This window comes from Monopterus albus, unplaced genomic scaffold (genome assembly GCF_001952655.1).
Source record: "Monopterus albus unplaced genomic scaffold, M_albus_1.0 scaffold103.1, whole genome shotgun sequence".
Taxonomy (NCBI): Eukaryota; Metazoa; Chordata; class Actinopteri; order Synbranchiformes; family Synbranchidae; genus Monopterus; species Monopterus albus.
In genome coordinates this window covers 496635-513143 of record NW_018127983.1, presented here as the reverse complement: position 1 = coordinate 513143, position 16509 = coordinate 496635, and the positions used below count along the sequence as shown (strand labels likewise).

At 44.1% G+C, this 16509-nt stretch overlaps 2 protein-coding genes across 7 annotated transcripts in view; both read right to left on the bottom strand.

Moving 5' to 3' along the window:
- Positions 1–5644: 5644 nt before the first annotated feature.
- gfi1ab (growth factor independent 1A transcription repressor b) lies at positions 5645–11904 on the bottom strand. 5 transcript variants are annotated; one of them, XM_020609936.1, is made up of 7 exons: positions 11767–11904; positions 9217–9403; positions 8293–8466; positions 7369–7745; positions 6918–7055; positions 6614–6779; positions 5645–6468 (listed from the first exon to the last, which is right to left on the bottom strand). In XM_020609936.1, the coding sequence occupies exons 1-7, from the start codon at positions 11821–11823 to the stop codon at positions 6290–6292; spliced, it is 1278 nt and encodes a 425-aa protein (XP_020465592.1). In that variant the 5' UTR covers positions 11824–11904; the 3' UTR covers positions 5645–6289. The 5 variants fall into 5 exon arrangements, with proteins under 5 accessions (XP_020465592.1, XP_020465591.1, XP_020465593.1 ...); XM_020609935.1 differs by having other exon boundaries at positions 9217–10352; positions 11767–11821; XM_020609937.1 differs by lacking the exon at positions 11767–11904 and adding an exon at positions 9470–11093.
- A 92-nt stretch (positions 11905–11996) lies between these two features.
- evi5b (ecotropic viral integration site 5b) overlaps positions 11997–16509 on the bottom strand; it is a 45757-nt gene continuing 41244 nt past the window's right edge. The window contains exons 19-20 of one of the 2 annotated variants that reach the window (XM_020609932.1): positions 16305–16400; positions 11997–13689 (exon numbers count right to left, since the gene is read on the bottom strand). In XM_020609932.1, the coding sequence (XP_020465588.1) occupies positions 13399–13689; positions 16305–16400 (387 nt within the window). In that variant the 3' untranslated portion in view covers positions 11997–13398. The remainder of the gene's footprint in view (positions 13690–16304; positions 16401–16509) is intronic. The other variant, XM_020609933.1, reaches the window with a different exon arrangement.

The window sequence follows — 16509 nt, the reverse complement described above, 5'->3', positions numbered from 1 at the left end:
TTCAAGCATGTACTAGGTATAAGCAAATTGATATTGCATTTGTGGATATGTGTGAAATTATGTGTGTTGACATATTGGCTGTCGTTACATGTTTGAAAGAATAAATCAAATCAAATCAAATGTTACATACTCAATGTCTCCTGCAGGATTTTTCAACAAATACAACATGAATATAGTAATTTCATCCTTCATCTCTCCCAGCCGTGGCCCAGTGTAGACCTCCAGGGCTGTGATCCCCACACTGGCATCGCTCTGCTTTGGTCCTGCTGCAGTCTGACACATGGCCACACAGACCCCTGATCGGGCATTAGTGCAGGCTTCAGCAAACATATCTGTCTCTCCTAGCAAGCCACTGCTCAAGTCATTCATTAAATCAGAACACAAAAAGTAACTTTACTTGAATGCCTCAGCATAAATATTTGATCATGGCTGAGAATACATCTTTGTCATTTTGTACTCGTTTCTCTGGCTGTGGGCTCCTCGTATAGATCCTTCTGGCCTTGCTCTCTCTGTGCTGTTCAGATCCAGGCCATGTGCCTGGCTTGGTCATTTGTGAAATGGACCTTATGAATTTTTTTAGAAAGATTCATAGCTGCAATCGGGCCTGCTTAAGACTGTATCACAGAGTAACGTCTTGTGCTGCTTGCTCACTCAATCATATCCTCTTTGCATAGATCATGTAAGTGGTTTTGTTTGACAGCAGAACTAAGTGTTCCTGTAGTACAACACCCCTTACTGCTTAACATTTTGGCTACACAACAGCGGGTTGTATTCTTTGTAGTTTACTTATGCATTAAGTGTGGAGTGAAGTTTTCTTTCTGCTTTACAACATTGAATAAACCTAGCCTTAATATGGCTTTTTAATACTGATAAACAGAAAAAATGAAGATCGCTACAAACTTATTAATTATTGTGATTATGCATTACAAATACATATTCCCATAACTATTCACCACCTCCTAGTCTGTATTTAGTAGATGCATCTTTAGCAGAAATGACATGACGACAGCGGGAGTTTGGGTGGATTGTCCTGTATCAGCTTTGCACATCTGGAAACAGTGATTGCCCCCTCCCTCATTCATAGTGGATGAACACGCTTTTTTAATCCAGGTGCAAATTATGGATGGAAATGAGATGTAGAGTCTGATCTGACTTAGCTTAGCCACTCCAGGATATTAACATAGTTAACGATTTAAGAAGATTCCAAGGGATGTTCAGTGACTTCTAACCTTTTGCAAGGTTGCTCAACATGTCCCTTTGTCTTTGTGGTCTTGGTTTTGACTGCTAAAGCCAACTGACTGCACCTGTGTCCTGCTAAAGAAAAAGGAAACCTATGCAATTTTCATATTTATAATTCATTTATATGACTTACTTGACATTAAAGATTTTTTTTCCCTGTTGATCAGTATCAAAAAGCCACAGGAGCCCTACTTCAGTTCAGTGTTGCCAAACATAAAAACCTCTGGGGGGAGTGAGAACATTTAGAGGCATCATATTTTACAGCACAATTAGCAGCACAGTCTGTACAGTTTGCAAGAGCTGTGTCTCAGTCTCCTCCTATGTTTCCTTTCATGAGGAAACCAGAAGTTCATCTGCAGAGTAAAGTGCAGCAAAGCTCTGTTTCTTGTTTCTTGTGTTCAGAGGGTTTCATTTGAATGTTTCATTTCCCCCAAAGAGAAGAGAATCTTGTGTTATCAAGCCTTTGAACCAGAGTGGATCCTTTTAATGTCACCTTCACCATTCATATGCTATTAGATATGAGTTCAGCTAAAAGGTGAAGCCAGGCTAACACGGTGAGCACCCCCCCCCATCATATGTGTAAATCCACCCAGAGAGCAGGGCCCCTGCAGACGCAAGCAGTGACGGCTCACACCCAAATTGTCTTGTGATATGTAATGCTAAATGGACCAGATAAACATGCCTTTAAATGAATGGACAACCCCCACTCTTTCATCAAGCCTGTGGGTACCACACACACACACACACACACACACACACTACCCAGACTCATGCTGTTCAGGGCCCCACAACCTCAGAACAGAGCCCAGCTAATGGAAAGCTTTCAAGATGGCTGGGGAAAAATGTCTGCTCTCATTTGGCCTTGACCATTCTCTCATGTTCACTGCTGGTTGTGTGTGTGTCTGCTTTAGAATCACACACGCACAAACACCTTGGGACAAAAACGGGTCTGAAAACTGAAAACAACAACATGGTCCCCTCCCCCACACACACGCCTACACTGGCCTGCATGAATGTGTCCGATTCATTTGGCCTTAAAATATGGACTAAAATCACTTTGTAAAACCATGTATGAAAGTCTCTTTCTTCTTCATTGTTACTATCATTTAGCAGCAGCAGCAATATACTGAAGTTCTCTAAATGAGTTATACAGTGCATTGCTGACAACCACCGCAACATGAAACACAAAATAAAACCCAGTGATTCAGATGAAAGGAAGCCAGATTAAGTACAATCAGGCTAAAAGTGTGCTTTGAGAAGTGGGGTTTGTGGCCGTGCAGTGCTTTAATTGTTAGCAATAACATTTGAAAATCACTCTACCGTGAGCTGTCAGCTGACACAGCTGTAATAGGTCGAGTTTAGTTTCATCTGTAGCTTTTCTATGGCTTTTTAATTTAGGCAGTTGAAAAGTGCATTGTTGCAGTATCATTAAGAGGAGATGGAATGAAAGTCTCTCCACACACGTGTCCACCATGTCAGCTGCCTCATGTTATTATTTTCCTCTCATTTTGCTGCTTCTTCTTTGCTAAGTCATGAATAATTTGTGTCTACGCCTTGTTGCTTGATGACAGCTGTGCAGTTGGTTTGCAGTCTGTTTTTCAGATCAGGTGAATAATGAATAAGCCTCAGCAACAAAAGGGCTGTGTCCTTTGTGAGCCCTGCCTCTCCTGGTCTGTCCAGGCTTCACTGTGGGGGGGCGGGGGGCTGCCAGGTGAGCAGGGAGGTCTCTCTGATGCAGGAACTTTCCTAGGTGAAATGTGTGACATGAATACAGACGGTTTCATATCTTTGAATCTTAACTACTTCATTTTCTGTACTTGCACATGTTAATCAGTGCATTTTCTATGAAGCTTGATGCTCCCGGATTCTCTGTCATCTGTAACTCGTCAAACCTGTGTGAGATCTGCTGAGCACGGCATGAGAACAAATACCACATTATTATTACAATATACACAGCAGGTCTGCTTAGCCTCGGGGAAATAATCACATTTTGCTCTCTCTTCACAGTGTCCTCTCTGTCTCGTGAGAAGTACAACATATTAATCTGATCCTTCACCAGATGTTGCTGATTCTAGATACGGATGCTCCTCGGCTGTGACCTTTTGTTTTTGAAAGCTGTGGGGCACTGCATGTGATGTTTTAACCAGATTCTTTCCTTTGCATCAGGCTGCTTACCACAGTCGTGAATCAGGTGATGGGGTCTGGTTTCAAAAGCTGCTGCGACTTGCCAACTTGAGGTCACATCTCTCCTACAATGCTGTTTCATCTAAACTCTTCCACCCACTGCATCTAACTATAACACTCCCAATACATGTTTCATTTCAGATTGTGAATTAATGCAACTTATTTAAACTGTAGGAGCTACAAAAATCTAAATCAGCAGAGTCTCTGAAATCCCTTTTTTTATAATGTATGATTCATTTGAGTTTAATAATGAATCATGCAAAACCCAGACACTGAACTTTTTAATTGTGCAGCTGTTTGTCAAGAACCATTAATCCAGTGACTCTCTGTGTGCATTGTGCATGTGTGCACAGTTGTTTGTTGTGCATGCTTTTTGAGTGTGTGCACTTCAGGCCCAAGATGCAGGCCTAGATTTTAACCTCAGACTGCAGTGCTCTGATTACTCGGCCACTCCAATCGATCGTATTCTATTCATATTTGATATGCCTGGGGGCAGTGGGGTAATGCTTTAAAAAAAAAAAAAAAAAAAAGCACCTTATCTGTCACAAACGGTTGGTTTCTAAATCACAAGCTGCTGTTTTAAATGGGAAGCTCAGTTAGGGGAAAGGTCTGGAGTGGAGTTTGAGTCTCCTTGTTGTGTGCAGTGGTGACATGTCACACCTGAATTTAGTCACTAATAGTGTAGATAAAACCGGTGACCATGACTGGAGTGTATTGAGACCCAGACTTAAGGGCTGGAGACTGCACTGATAAGGCCTTGGTCTTGACTCTGTCTCCAGCCCTTAAGTCTGGGTCTTGTCTGGGTCTCACTACACCCCGGTCTTGGTCTTGACTACAGCACTAGCTGCTAGTGTTAAAGGGACTCACTGCAGCAGGAGGAAAATCCCCTGACATCAGCATCAGTCAGTCTTAATGGTGTGCACCCTTTTCAGATGGCAGCATTTGCCACTTAATTTCCTTTATAAACTGTAAATTTCCTGTTACATGACCCACTTTAACTTGTTTAATTTTAGAACTGGGGATATGAGGTCATTGCACAGGAGGTGTTTTTAAGACTAAATACCGTGACTGTGCCACGGTGCACCATTCAGTAAGGCTTGCTTTAAATGAGCTCAGCTTTGCCCATCCTGCTTTAGTCAGTTCATCCCGGGCTTTAAAATATTCAGTGTTTTCACAGGCCAGGCCTGGATGTCGTAAGATTTATAGGGAAGTGAAGCACAGAAAATCTTTGAGTCTGATTTCAGTCAATGTTGAGGGAGGGCGGCTGATTGTTCCCCGTTCTTCTCTGTTGTCTTGTTAGAAAAGATGACAGTGAAATGATTAATAAGTTATTGGGACGTGGTGGGTCAACTCACCTGACCAGTAGTTTTATCTATATAGTAGGAAGACGGTGATGGGTGTGATGTTATAACAGGAAGTTAATGGATTTGTTCTTGCATTTGAATGTTGACTGAATGGAAGTCACACTTCATCCTTTATGCTTACCACCACACTGTCACTGTCTAAAATAAAGATATGCTGCTAGTTTCTTTAATTTGCTGTCATTTCTTTGTCTTTTCTGCCCTGTGCTAGTAGGATGTTATATCACAGTTAAAGACTCCTGATCTGATGTCCCATAATCTACCCACTGACCCCAAATTAAATCACCTCTGCCTGTCACTCTTTCTACAATTCAAGACACTAAAGAAAAACCAATCCAGACGAAGCTCAGTACCAGCTCCTCTGAGGCCTGCAGCTGCTGCGTTTCCTTGTCTGCCAGCTTTCAGCCACAGCTCCTTTTGTTTTTTTAAATAACAGCCATGGGGGTAAAAGCGTTTGGTTAACGGTTAAATCTGCTCAGGCTGTTTAAGGTTCAAACACATGGCTACAGTGGTCAAAACAAACAGGAGCCTCCAGGCAATCACAATCACAATCACAGCAGCAAGGTGGTTCAGTGCTTTGCTTTTTGCTGGGCCATGCTTTCGTTATCTGCACACAGCACTGTGAAACCCACATGTGTCATTAGCTTGTGGTGGGTGGAAGATTCAAATAAAGCCACTAAATCAGCCACTGCTGCTTGTAATAGTGCTTAACAAGTGGCCTAGATGCCAGAGCCTGCAGTGTGTCAATAGAAGAGCTATTCTGGGGCCAATGAAACGTAAGGGAAATAACCAACACACGATTTGTGCTGGGACTGGCTCTGTTATTAACGCTCTGGGGAGTTTCCCCTATTTTTCGCTTGGAAAAGATTTTATTCCATTTGTTATTATAATAGAACAAGCAAAAAGTCACACCATCAAAAATAATTATGTTGTATTCTGACATTAAAATGTGCAAAATGGAAAGCCTTAAGGATAACAGCTTGGCGAGTAAGGCTCCTGTTTTTAAAATCACACAGTCCAGGAGGTGTTTTGCCAGCATTCCTCCCAGCTCAAAACAAAACGGCCCTGCTCTTTGGAGAAGCGCAGATTTCCATCTGTTCTTGGTGGATTAATTGTCAGTCCGGTTGTTGGAGTGTGATGACAAATATTTTGGGTTGAATCACCCTGAAGCTGCTTCCTATCGGACGTCCTTACAGTTCACAGCTTATCTCTGGTTTTCTGGGCCTTCGCAGAACGAAGGTGTGTTTAGTGTTCTCTCTCTAAAATCGCGTCTCATCCGTGAAATTTCACCGTTTTCTTTAATAAAACAATTGTTTTTAAAAAAGCTGTTCTTAGCTGATATTAAATATTTTCAATGCACCTTTACATTAGGTTTTTACAAATCTACAAGTGGATCGAAATGAATGTCAATCCAACAAATGTCGTTAAATTATTCGGAGAAAATGTCTGTTGTCTCCACAGATTTCCTGGCTCGTTTTAATAAGAGCTTGGCGACAGATTTGGCTTCACTTCAGTCCATGCTGCGTCTCTTTGTGTCTCCTCAGATCCACCTTTCTTTGGAAACCTTTGCCGCAGACGTGGCAGCCGAAAGGTTTGTATCCGGTGTGTTTCCTGCTGTGTGTGATGAGGTTGGAGCTTTGGCTGAACGCTTTGCCACACACCTGACATTTGTGTGGCTTCTCACCTAGAAAAGGAAAAGGGGCGTTTAGGGTTTTTTTACTGAGCCTTGGATACAATCTGGTTTTCACTTGAGGGAGATGTTGGCCTCTTGCGCACAGGTGTGCGGCTGACTACGCACAGACTCTCCTCGTCCCAACAACAACACTTACCTGTGTGGATGAACGTGTGTTTCTTCATGTCGGACTTCTGGTGGAACCTCTTCCCGCAGTACTGGCACGGGTACGGCCGAGTGTCGGAGTGGATGAGCAGATGCGTCGACAGGGTGGACGACCTTTTAAAACGTTTACCGCATATTTTGCAGTCGAAACTTCTTTCCTGAAACGTGCGCAGAGGCGGGTTTAGTCATGATTTCAAGTCAGCACACCCTTCCTGACAGGAAGGCAGGTTAAGAAAAAGATGCAGACCCAGAAAATGTGTGAATTGTAGGGTGCGGTGTAAAGTGTGTGAAGGTACCTGAGAGTGCACGGCTTTGTGTTGCTCCAGACTGACTGCGTGCCCGAAGGTTTTGGCGCAGATTTCGCACGCAAATGGCCTGGTGCCACTGTGCGATCTGCGGACGTGAACTTCCAAACCGTGCGGAGTAGAAAACACCTGATGGTCAAACAAGGGGAAAATGTATCAGTAATGTAAAGGAAGGAAGGACACTGTAATAAATTCATGTTGAAACTCAGTTAACTGATTTCAGTTGGAGATTCACGTTATCTCTCTTGACGAGATCAGAGGTAAGCCACAGGACAGAAACCCTTTTTGGTGTCTTACTTGTGCACACTTCAGCAGTGTGTGCCTGCTCAGGGTAACATTAACCATTTGGAATCATTTGATTTAAAAGCAACAACTCAGCGATTCCAAAACGTTTTTTTTTATCCCTACAAAGCTGAGACTGTGCAGCCATCTCTGTCCTCACCTTACTGCACTTGACACATTTGTAAGCACCGCTGAGGATGAGGCTGGAGCACAGCAGGTCAGAATGGGCCTTCACACTGTGTGTTTTTCCATGGAGTCCTCCTTCAGGAAACAGCAGAGCGGCATTGTGCCTCCTGTAGTCACTATAAGCCTCCTCTCCCAGAGGCCGGTCTGCAAACAGTGCAGAGTGGGAACTCCTGTCTCCATAAAAGGCCATCACAGCTGGGCCCCTGTCCCTCTCCATGCTAGGATGGAGGCCCTGCTGCATCAGAGGCCTCAGCCTGGGCCCCGGGTAGCCGCTCAAAGCATACGGCTGGAAGGGAACAGTGAAGGGCTGGGTCTCATTCAGCAGAGGAGACAGAGATTTCTCTGAATCAGCTGCGGAGGGGAACAGAAGACAGATGAAAATTTGATCAAGCAAGTGACACAACTAAAGGCAGGGCCCATTTCCAGGGCCCAGCAGGGCTGATAAAAGACAAAGTGCATTGATCTTTCCAAGAATTCCCAAATGATGAAACGGATTCAAACCAGGAATATCACTTGTAAAATATGGCTAAAGATATTTCTAGGCCCTGCGCATGTTTCTGTCCTTTTACACTTCCATATTTGATATGACAAAGAGTCAGGCCAAGTAGTAACAGAAGAATAGAATGTAACAGGCTCCAATAAAAGTCCACCACAGAGGCCCATATGTTCTATTGTGTAATTTATCCATATGTCACCTAACAAGTATATATTCCAAAATGACCTGAAAAATAAAATAGGCTATATAAGTAGATATACCAGTAAAAATGTAATAATCCTACAGCAGAAGGATGCCTTCTTAAGGTTTGCTTGTTTCCCCGTATAGTGGGGAAAATGATGTTGATCAGCGGCCCTGGCTCCCAAGTGATGTGTAGTCTGTGTGTGTTGTGTAGTGGTGTACCCGGTGATGCAGAGGGAGACGGAGGCCGCCAGAAGTCGTCGTAGTCCGGGGAGCGACCGCACACGCTGTCGGCGCAGCTCAGCGGAGACTGCGGGGAGAACTCGGCAGCATCGGCCAGGTGAGAGTCCGGAGAGAGCCCGTAGCTGTCGGTGTCATCTGGAAGCTTCTCTGCTTCTGAGAGGACACACACACACACACGCACAGATGCGGTCAGCATCTTCAAGAAAACTCAAAGAAAGTGTATATCAGCTGCACTGTCCCGCAGCGTGAGGCTGCTGCTGGAGAGTTTAAATCTGAATCACTTGGTTCGTCGTGCGCCGACACGCAAGGATTTTGACTTGTACACTACAGTGCTCTCACAGTCAGCAAGAAGGGTAAAAGAATATACAGAGTAAGATCAACTTTAAATAAAAATAATAGCACTTAATAAATGGATGAAAAAGAAAGAGCCAGTAGTTAGTCAGCGTGCACACTCACTGGATCTAAAAAGCCATTAAATGCTGGAGGCCACTGTCTGTTATGGTACCATGGATAGAACATAACATGATCATTAGGTATGGCATATTACTAAAAGATAAGGCCTCAACCTATAATGTAACATGGTAGAATAAAACACAGTGACTAGAAATATCACGCCGTTTATACACATCAGATTTCTTTCGTAATTATAAAATCTCATCATTAATATAAACATCAGAAATTCCACTTAAATTATTGTTTCAGCGGTTTTAGGCAAAAAGGGTCATATTCACTAAAGGGCACAGACGCTTTCAGTGTTAGTCATGCAGCTGTACTGTGTCTCCCAGTTGAATGAGACTGTAATCCTGTTTTGTTTTTTAGATTTGGTTAGGGAGAAAAAAAGTCTAACGTAGCGATACATTTACTCCATGATTATTCAGAGAAGGTGCATCATTTTGCACATACCTGAGCACATATGCGCCAGTATAGTGTCCAGCCTGCTGTAGTCATCCTCTGAAGTCCGGGGCTGGTGGTAAGTGTGCGCTTTCTTACTCTTCACCAAGAAGGAGCGGGGCATCTCGGATGTGAGAGCGGACAGATCAGTGACAGTTCTCCAGCTCCGTGGGCGCTGCTGCTGCTCGCTGTCCAAACCCTGCAAAGATTGGATCGGTAACTGCTGGGGACGTGCGAGTCCAAGTGCTTTATAAGAGAGGTCAACCTGATGGAGCATGCGCAGACAGTCCGTCTCGTCTGCCAGGTGTTGCGCGGACAGGTGTCCCTGCTGTCACTGTTTTCTGTTCACTGCGCTGCAAAAAATATCCGCCTGCAGCGCTTCAGTCAGCACGTCGTGCGGTTTCATGTAGAACAAGACTGCACAGCGGGGGCGACTTCTTGCCACGTCTCCTCAATACACATTCACTCATCTCAAGTCTTAATATTATGACGCACTGTCGCACCTTTGCCATACTTTCTTTTTTTCCAAGAAACAGCCGTGGAGTCAAGATCAGACCGTCAGTCAGAAACTAAGGGACTTTTCAGTGCAGACCTTTGTTCATCGCACCGCCTGGAGGTGCTGGGGTCAGGCTGCGGCTCGTGTCTCCAAAAGAGCCCTTGGCAATCGGGAGCAGTAGTACAGGTTTTATCAGCGCCCAACTCAGACCTTTGGAGGGAGTCATGGGGAGAGGAAACGCGGAGGCGCACCCCAGGGTGTCTACTGCTGAGAGCCTGCATGTATCACGTCGTGGTAAAATAAAGGGGTGGGGGAATATCTGAGCCGACGGTGCCTTAGTATACGTAATATAAATCATAGTCACTTATAAATACATTTTCACCAAGATTAAAATGTCACCTGTATGTTTGTCAGCAGTGTGTGTGGTCGGATTTTACCCAAAACACAAGTGGCTAAAATAATGGCCAGGTAGAATAGACTGATTCGGTTTGAGTCTTCATTAAAAGGCGCATGAACTGACTGACCCTTAATGGGGGTTCCAGGGCTCTGGTGCTGCTGTGATCCGGGCTGGTGGGCAGCTGACTATCATTATGGGGCAGGGCCGCCGTCCACTCGCCTGCGGTGACAGTTTCGCATGACCCTGGGCATTATGCTGAAAAGGAAGAAGCCCATGACAGACACAGTTCGTTTACTGTTCGCTCAGGACACAGATCACAGAGGCTAAGCGTCGTTACGCACCGAACTATAAGACAGAACATAGAGCCGTGCGTCCTGGTCCATTTTACCCACTGCCAAAGAAATGAATCAGGAAACTACAATATAATAGTGATGGATCGGATGTACAACTATCAGCACTCAATAGGAAACCAATCAAATATATTAAATTGAAACTGCATGTAAATATCGGGGAGCGTTGGTGCGTAAAACGTTTTGAGATTTAAGAGTTTCACCACACGATTCACCACACGAAATCAGATCTCGATTGACTAAAGTCGAATGTTACTTGCACCCTGGGTGAATTTTAACATTTTCTACACCTACATTTCCTTATCAGTGAATCAGCTCGTGTCAAATCTTCCACAACTGTGAAGATTTTCTCCACTACGACGCAAAACTGAAAACCGAGATTGGTTCAGGGAGACTTTCAGTCTGATCAGGCACCTTTAGTTAACACAGCCCATTCGGCCCCAGACAAACCAGCCATCAGTAAATAAAGGACCGGAAATCAAAGCGCCACATGGCCCGGCTCGATTACAAACATCTCGGCCGCGGCATCCGGACATCGTGTTGGTGAAGATATGAAGGCCGTGCTGCTGCCCGGAGTGCGCAGATAGGCCGACGGCTGCAGTTTCGTAACGCCCGCGTAACAGCCATCAATTGTGGCACAAAAGGCAAGAGTGAAGTACAACATACCTAATAATAATAATAATAATAATAATGATGATGTTTTCAGCATACCTGTAATTCCACAGATGCGTTTGAAGTACAACAGATTTGTGATCATGTGCGGCTGTTTTAGCGCCGCACAGATGCATTTATTTTCTTATTACTTCTCCACAATTTATTTCTTACTCGGGTAAAATTCAGCTTTAAAAACGCCTCTCCACGTAAAAACGCCATGTGATTCATTGCCTCCCACACAACACACAACACTACAGTCTGATTTTAACGCGCTCAGATGTGGTGGAGCCACCTTCCAACATGGACCAACATATATTTTAAACCAGGCCCAAGGCAGCAGTAACACGTACTGGATTAAACCAAGGGCGTTTTAAAGTTCTGCTTAAGTTTCTTTGGAAATCCAAACCTACTTATTTTGTACAAAACCGGACGTGTGTTTGTTCGTCAGGTACAAAAATAAGCTGCCCGTTTAAAATGTAAGAAAGTGTAACTGACTTTCATTGCGCCATGAAATGCACATTCAAACTATCAGGTAGCATCATCAATCACTGCAAAATACACTACAACTCTGAGCTGACAGCACTTTGGCCAGCACAGCTAGACTGCTCCAATGTCTAATGAAAAAAGAAAAATAACCCCCATCAACATTCTGCAATAACACAAACCTGGGAAATCTTTGTGTCCGAAGAGAAATGCTCTTTAAAAAATGTGGTTTTCTGCATGAAATGATTAGTAGTTGAGGCTCACTGTGAAAACCACGAGAAATCACTTCCTGAAACAGTCAATCTAAGCTTGAGGAAGGCAGAGCTGAGACTGAGCACAGTCATCTGCACACGTCGGTCTGGGCGAGAGGCCCGTCACAGGCCTGTCGCCCTCATAAACAGAGACATCAGACAACAGTATACCAAATAGTTTATTGTGAACTCACCTCTCACACACTAAACAAGCTCATGTAGTTTCCAGAGTGTGCTCACTGTTCCATCCTGACGTCACGAGTGTCCTTACTGCAGTGCAGACTCAAAAAGTGCCATAATGTGTTGCTTGCCCATCCAACACAGGGTTTTCTTTTCTGTTTCCTGGACTGAACCGTCTTTTACCGAATACAGGAGTTAGTGTTCAACAGTCAGTGGTAGTAACATCCAGGTCCTCGCACGTGGCAAGAGTGAAACAGGCCTGTGGACGAGCACAGTGCAAGGCTGCGCCACCAGCTCCACACTTGTGTCTGGATTGTGTTCTGAAGTGTACTGACGTTTGTGTTCTCTCATGGTTCAAGCTGTCGTCCATTGATGTGCAAATCTGTGATATGTAAAACATGAGATATTTTTTGCTGTGTGACTCGTGGGCTGCTTTCTGCAGGACTCATTTTGAAAGCAAAGCTGGGATGCTTTCAGAGAACTGAGTACATTAGCAACAGTAGTTAAATAAATCTGCCTCCTTCTTACTTATCATTCATGGTAACTGCTCTGAAAGCAGCTAGCTGTAGTACTGTAATGAGCAAAGATCAGTTCTTTTTACAGGAATTCACCTCAAAACCAGGATTTGTCATTTTTGAGCGTAGTGAAGTAACTTCTTTGTCCCTTTTTGTGGAACTGTACATTAGATATGCATATTCAAAAGGAACTGGAAAAAAATAGATAATACACATTTACATATATACAAGTATGCAGTTGTCACAGTGAGCCTGTGATACGCTGGCCCTGATGAAAGGCGTGTGACGTGCGCTGAAGCCAAGCAGTCCTGGTCACCTCAAGTCGGCGCTGGCTGATGCAGGCGGCTCTGACCAAGCTCACCAGGACGGCAGGTACAGATAGATGTGCACACACAGAGCACTCACACAATTCTGTCTCTGCACGATGGACACTTAGTAAACAACTTCAACACATGTTTGATGTTCATTTATAAAATGCTTTAAAAATCTAAAAACCCATTGGATGAACTGTGTTTTCTGACGTACAGCGTTCGATTGCACAGTCTCTGTGTTGTACTGACTGGCTGGCTGGCTGGCTGGCTGTCCTCTGGCCCCCGAAGGCCTCGATGTGCTCATATGATTTCATTCTGTGCTGAGCTCCAGACCGTTAGGTGTTTGCTGCCCTCGAGAAGAAAACAAAAACTACAAAGGGAGGTAAACAAAGAAAAACTAAATCCATAAATGGGATTCTCAGGATATGAAATGATGCTGCATTTCCTGTCTGAAATTCAGAACTCTAGATCCAGACTCCTCCTCTGAAATGGCTGCTGGAAACACCTGTGAGAGCTGATCGCCTGCGTCCCCCGCTCTGGCAGCCAGTGGGTGCTCGTCACACAGTGGTGGACTTGTGGCTACCACTCTGGGGTACAGAGAGCCGCAGGGCCTCCCCGTCCTCCTCCTCCTCCTCCTCCTCCTCCTCACTGTCCATGTCCCTGAGGTTGGGATGCAGTCTGATAGGGCCGCCCCTCCTCTTCTGGGTGTCCTGGAGGGTGGGGTGCTTGACTTCATCTTCATCTGAAGACTGGCAAGACTCATCATCCTCCACGTAGTGATTGATGATGTGGATCCCATCAAAAGTGGGCTGACTGCCCAAGCCCCTCTGGCCTTTTAAGCAGAAGATCTGTAAGTGTGAGGATGATAAGTGTTAGGAGCAATGCTTTTCTCCTGCATCCAGGAAAGAGCCAAACACTTATAATTTTGGAAGGAGAAAACAAAGACACATATGACGTGAACACACCGTTTACACACTGGCACAAATACAGTGAGATGTCTAACATGCAGGCAGCAGACCAAACCAAAATGGAACAATGGGATAAAATATGAACCGTGTCCCAAATTCCAAACTACATACCAGTAGCAGGGCCAGGTACCTAATCAAATTGTACTTTCGATTATGATTTTGGCTTCCAGCGACTATGAAAACTAAATAAGATAAAACAGTTATTGTGCCGCTCTGCATTCCGTTATGTTGGTCTCACTTTGTGGTGTTAAAAATCCAGCGCACCATTTCAGCACAGTGTGAGGTGTCCTCTGCGTTTCCATTTCTCAACTGTCATTAATTGGCCGTGTCATTAAATGGCAATACCAATGTATCTGCAATTAGCTCATACTAGCCAATAATACCGGTAGGGCCCTAGTTTCTACCCAACATTAGCTGGATGTTCTTCAATGAAAAGAAGGTTCGATAAAACTAAAAGGTACTGTTGTATGTAAGCTAGTTAGCCTTGTATGCAACATACATTTTACAACATTACCCTGCTAAATAAGCTCAGACCAGCTTGCTTCTGGCTAGCTAATGCTGTCAAAGTTAACTGGTGTTTGTACTGGACTCCATGGGAAGCTGTGGTCCTGAAGCCTCTCTGGTGTCTGCACAGTTACTGCTGCTACATGCACAATTCTTTGATGATTAAGACTGGCCACGGCGCTGTTTTTTAATTTCACTATTCATGTAATCTGAGTCGGAAACAGCCAAATCGCACCCCGTATTGACTGAATACAACACAGTGTGCTAGTCACCAAACTGGCTGATCCTGTGTTCTAAGGGACGGGTGACAACTGCACTAACGTGACTGTTAGCTAAGGACGCTGGCAAACTATACTGAACCAAGGGTAACTGTGACATAACTGTTAAGTCTGGTAACTAATGTCATCCTCAAAAATGACTACGATAAAAGTAATCACGCTGTTATGTTACTTATGCCTAATAATGATGACGTTTATCTGCTACACGCGTCATAAAATGTTTAAAAAAGTGATGTGAATAACATTTGCTGTGTGTTTTATGTGGGCTGTTCACAACACTGGACGTCACATCCATGGTGATAACTGAGGTAACAGAACTTCAGGGAAAGACATGGGCCATTACTAAAGGGAGGCTAATCTCTGGCTTTGTTCAACTCATTACTATTTAAAAATGATGAACATCTCAAAGATAAGTGCACTAATAGCGCACTAGCGTGCAGGGGGTGTTTTCTTTCTCCAGTAACCACAAGGGGGAGCAGTGAGGGCATTTTGGTCGCACTCTATCTAGCACAGGAGATTTACGTTGACTCTGATGTGTGTTCTGACAGGTGAAAAGACTGAAAAGCGTGATGACACTGGTTGATCTGGCCAATGTATGTCAGGTTAACTGGCGCACCGCTAATTTAAAGCAGCACACAGCCACTTCACTCATCGTTTCTATGGAAGCATCCAGGACTGCCTGTGATGCAGTGGGGCTAGGGTGAAGCCAAAGAGATGAGGGTCATCATGAGGTCAGGTTGCAACCACAGCACATCTGTGCCAACTCACCTGCATCAGCCTGCCACATGACAGACATGTAGGAAGAGATGCATTCAGACGCCAGTTCAGAGCATAGCACACAGTGAACAGAGTAACAAAAATGTGCCTACATCTACTTGGACCTGTCTAGACCTGGCAGTCTGCCTTCATGGTGTTCAGACTCAAAAAGCAAAGTGATCGCATCTGCATGTGAATCTGCGTTTCCAGCAATATGCTGCATGTTTGAACTCATGAGGAAGAACCAAGTGAGAGGGGAAATGACTGACTGCACCGCCTTGATATAGAGTCAGAAGAAGCCAATATATGTAGCTAAGTTTAACCACAGTTCAAACTGTTGGTACAGTGGTTTGTTCTTGTTCAGGAACAAAAACAAGAAGCTCTATCTGCAGTTTTAAACATGTAAAACCATTTTTAACAATTAAGTCAATGAGAGTAAATGCATCATTAGGAAGCAGTTCTTCACCCTATCACACCTTCTTGCATAGTTCACGTAGGACTAACCAAGAATAACAGAGGTCTAAGGTTATTAGATTAAGGGGGGGATGGTGTCAGTTCAATACATCAGTAATGGCACTTTGATATTTTATCATCAAATCGTCAGGTTTATTTGATGTTTTTTTGTTCTAAATGCACAGGCACCATTATTATTTGTTGGCTCTACACGTGATAAGCTTGGTGAAACGCGTAGAACCATCTGCAGGTTATGTTTGCGAACATCTTTACAAGACGTGCAATGCCAAATCCACACAGGAAGTCTCTGGGTGTAGTTAACACTTCTACTAATCTCTGTTAGCTTCAAAGTAAAACTATATCTGAGGGAATGTTGTGAAATCTTCTGAAATGCTAGATCAGAGATCAACAACAAAATCTGAATCTCTGCAAGGTAAAGGAAAGAGCTGCAGAATAAGCTAGTACGATCAGCAATGGACGTGATGCTTGTTGCACGGGCCTCACCTCATGTTTTAGCTCGGTTATCTGGTCTTTGAGGTCGCGGATGTACTGGCTGGAGTCTGTGTGGTTCAGCTGCCCCTGGACCTTTCCTTCTTCTTTCTGTTGGTGAAAGAAACAAGTTTTTTTTTGTTTTTTTACAATATCTACAGATACAGGTGGCGTTCATGTAAACACCTTGGCAGAGACAAGCGGATCAGATTGGCACTAC